This window comes from Brassica oleracea, chromosome C1, assembly GCF_000695525.1.
Source record: "Brassica oleracea var. oleracea cultivar TO1000 chromosome C1, BOL, whole genome shotgun sequence".
NCBI classification, from domain to species: Eukaryota; Viridiplantae; Streptophyta; class Magnoliopsida; order Brassicales; family Brassicaceae; genus Brassica; species Brassica oleracea.
The window spans coordinates 8201774-8205973 of NC_027748.1; the positions used below are offsets into that span (position 1 = coordinate 8201774).

At 38.3% G+C, this 4200-nt stretch overlaps 1 protein-coding gene across 1 annotated transcript; it reads left to right on the forward strand.

Annotated features, from left to right (window-relative positions):
- Window positions 1-1044: 1044 nt before the first annotated feature.
- On the forward strand, window positions 1045-3486 carry LOC106316471. The gene is made up of 2 exons (XM_013754365.1): window positions 1045-2417; window positions 2975-3486. Exons 1-2 carry the CDS (start codon window positions 1267-1269, stop codon window positions 3318-3320), a joined length of 1497 nt encoding a protein of 498 aa, XP_013609819.1. The 5' UTR covers window positions 1045-1266; the 3' UTR covers window positions 3321-3486.
- Window positions 3487-4200: the final 714 nt, after the last annotated feature.

Consider the following 4200-nt stretch of genomic DNA (forward strand, 5'->3'; position numbering starts at 1 on the left):
ATGGGCAATAGCTATTTACAAAACGCAATTAAGTTATCTATAATCTTGATTTCAAAAATTGAATTAGAGAGGGGGATTTAAAAAGTTTGGGGGGAGATGTAAAGAGGAATTATAAATTTGGGTGGATTTACGAAGAGCTAAGTACTTTGGGTGGGAATAAATAAGGTGTGTAAGTCTACAGGGGGTTTTAGGCAGGTTATGATTCATTTGAGAAGGCTGTATGCCATCAGCTTTTTAATGCTTGTTGGATATATATTGGTCAGTAAATAACATATACAAAAAAAATTTGTCGTTAATAATGCAGATGAATTTGGCGTTTAGCACATAAAAACTGTTTGTTTTCTTCAGATGCATTATTAATTATCATGTAAACAATTTTCGATTAGTTGGTAATCATCTTTAATTTTTCTTTTCTTTATGACCTTTCCTTTCCTTCCCTTCCCTTTACTTTACAGTTTCCATTATGACGTCTGCAAGTCAAAACAATACAGAAATAGGTAATGTACTAATGCGATTATTCAGAGAGACCTTTAAAGAGGCTTTTATTACAAATACAAATAATGTCGTCAAAACCTAATACTTGTTTAAATAAATATTCTACCTAGCCAAACGAAGAAATCTGATTTTGAAGTTGAATTAGAAAATTTACCTGGCTTATTTTCCTTATAAAAATAATAATTATTATATTTTATCTGTTTATCAGAAAAACAACTGAATTAAAATTACACAAAAGCACACCATTTATACACAATTCGGTTTAATTTAGATTACATTTTCCCCAAAAACGAAATTCACTAATAAAACACTCCTAGCTAAATGAACAAAAAAAGACTTCTGGCTAATAGCTACCCCTGCATAGCATGATTTGCTCAAGTAGTGATGGATTCAATGTCTCTAACTTTGGTATATCTTTTTTATAAGTTGTTTTCATTAAACCCTTCTTTATGTTCCAGATATACAAAGATTAGCAAAAGAAAAGAAACATCCCTTACTAAAATAAAATAGCATATTCAGGAAATATCACGGAAATTGTATTTTTTTTAAAAATATAATGAATATAAACACACTAACACAGGTAACAAGACAAAGAAGAACAGGTTTGTGTGTGTACACACAATAACATACAGAGCAGAGAATAGGAATCGATTCGATTCACCGACTGGTTGAACCATAGAAAGAGAGAGAGAGACTAGGAGAGAGTCTCTATCCATCTTCTTCTCTGATTCTAGAGCAGATCTAGTAGCGAAGACGATAAGATCCATCGCCATGGCCAAAGAGAGAGACCATCACTCTAACAAGGACAAGAAGCTTCTCGTCGGCGTCATATGGAACTTCTCCACCGAGCTCAAGCTCATCTTCATGGCGTTACTTGTCATCTTCACTTTAGCCACTCTCCTACCTTTCATACCTTCTTCATTCTCCCTCTCCGCCTCAGATTTCCGCTTCTGCATCTCGCGCTTCTCCCCCGCCGTTCCCGTTAACATCACATCCACCGCCGTTAACGTTATACCTGAAAAAACTACAGAGCCGGAGATAGTTAACGGCGTTATCAAACGGACGTTTACTGGTCACGGCTCCGCGGCTTATAACTTCGTCACGATGAGCGCGTACAGAGGCGGCGTTAACTCCTTCGCCGTTATCGGCTTATCATCGAAACCCCTCCACGTGTACGGCCACCCTTCGTACCGCTGCGAGTGGATCCCTCTCGACCCGACCCAAGACCCGGTTTCCACAACCGGGTTTAAAATCCTAACCGACTGGGGATACGGACGGATCTACACGACCGTCGTCGTGAACTGCACTTTCCCAACAACCTCCGCCGTGAACCCCCAAAACTCCGGCGGAAGCCTCATCCTCCACGCCACCACCGGAGATCCATCGCTAAACCTCACCGACTCGATCCCAGTCCTAACGGAATCTCCAAACTCCGTCGACTTCGACCTCTACACCTCACCGGAGAAGAAAAAGTACGACTACCTCTACTGCGGCTCGTCTCTCTACGGCAACCTAAGCCCGCAGAGAGTCAGAGAGTGGATCGCGTACCACGCGAGGTTCTTCGGAGACCGTTCGCATTTCGTGCTCCACGACGCCGGAGGGATCCACGGCGACGTGTTCGAGGTTCTAAGGCCGTGGATTGAGCTCGGGAGAGTGACGGTGCATGACATTAGGGATCAGGAGCGGTTCGATGGGTATTATCATAATCAGTTCATGGTTGTGAATGATTGCTTGCATAGGTATAGGTTTAAGGCCAAGTGGATGTTCTTCTTCGATGTTGATGAGTTTATGTATGTTCCGGAGAAGGAGACGATTAAGTCGGTTATGGAATCTTTGGAGGAATATTCTCAGTTTACTATTGAGCAGATGCCGATGAGTAGTAAGATTTGTTACTCCGGCGATGGTCCGGCGAGAACTTACAGGTAATATTAATCATAATCTCGTTATAGTTTTGGTTAATGATGCTTTATCTAAGACCCACGTGTGATGTTGTTGAGTAACGTAGAATATAATCACGAGGTTTTGATTGGCTTTCCGAATATTATTTTATGGAACAAGTATATGATTCTGTCAACACTTGGCTAGAAAAAGTCTTTGAGCATTCTGTATTAGTCTCCCATGTCGGTCCAGATCTTTGCTTTTATTCCACATCACATGATTTGAGTGATATATGTTGCAAAGATTCTAAGTTCTCATTCCTCAAATTAATTAAATAAATGTTTCAATTTTTAGATTGATTCGGCTTTTGGTTGTTGTTTAACTTAACTAACATTGAATTCTGATGTTGATAATCAGTTTGGTATGGTTATGGTTTTACTTCTTAATCTTTAAATTGTTTGACTCAGAGTGAACGTGTGTAATGGTTCTTGTTAGGACTAAAAACATTTCAGTTATGTATGGTTTGGTTCTGTTCGGGTTATTACATTTTTGGTCTGTACTGATTTGATCTCTAACAGCTAATTTTTTTGTAATGGTTCAGGAAATGGGGATTTGAGAAAATGGCATATAGAGACGTGAAGAAAGTTCCAAGACGAGACCGGAAGTACGCGGTCCAGCCACAAAATGTATTTGCAACGGGAGTCCACATGTCTCAGAATCTACAAGGGAAAACATACCACAAGGCAGAGAGCAAAATCCGTTACTTCCATTACCACGGTTCCATCTCTCAGCGCCGGGAGCCTTGCCGTCACCTATTCAATGACTCGAGAGTTGTGTTTGAGAATAATCCTTATGTGCTCGACACTACGATCCGCGACGTTGGTCTTGCTGCGAAGATGTTCGAGATGAGAACGATCGGTGACCGACTGCTTAGGACACGCCAATGAAAAATACTTTAATGTATTAAATGTTTATTAGAAAAGAAAGGATTAGAGGTTATGAAGTGAAGATGGGGGATATGCTTTACTTTAGTGGTTTCTTTTGGGCTATTCTTTTATTGTATCATAATTTCGGTTATCGGTTTATTAATTCTTAGTATATATTTTTCATTGTCAAGAATAAAATTCTATAGTCTATAACGTTCACAACAAATTCAATTTACCATTCGTGACAGAAAAAGCATACATGAATAATTTTCTTAATAATCCAGAAAGAGGGTTGTGTTATGGAAGCGCATAAAATTTCAAAAATATCTTACATTCATTTGTCCATGATGACTCAATATAAAACAAATAACAAAGAAATGCCCTAGTAAAAAGGTAAACTGTTATAAACGTAAAAAGAATCAAACTTCAATATTTATGGCCGAAACTTTTGACATTATAAACATTGTGGAGCCCACTTATGCATGCACAGTAACTTTACTTTTTCATTTCTATATAAACGATCGAAAACACACTACCTTTTCCTTCTAATAACACATCATCTCTTCTTATCAGTGTTATCTTCTTCGTACGGGTATAAAATTTTGCCCTTATTTAAATTTCTGCGATACAATAAAATTCCAGTTCCTTTTATAACACGTTATCAGCACGATCACTCTGCGATTCGGTAAAATTTATTTGTATCATTTATATCCTGTTATAATAGTCGGTATACCGCATCTACTATTATTTATATCATGTTATAATGGCCGGAATACCGCCTATATTATTTACTAGTAATTTAATTTATTTATTGGTCGGCCGAACCGCCTTATATTCTGTTTATTATTTATTGGTCGGCCGAACCGCCTTATATTCTGTTTATTATTTATTGGTCGGCCGA

Bases quoted from the DNA above. Each gene is read 5' to 3' on its own strand.
- LOC106316471 (XM_013754365.1), top strand. From the start codon at position 1,267: ATGGCCAAAGAGAGAGACCATCACTCTAACAAGGACAAGAAGCTTCTC. The intron at 2,418-2,974 runs GTAATATTAATC...GTAATGGTTCAG, and splicing joins GGTCCGGCGAGAACTTACAG to GAAATGGGGATTTGAGAAAA.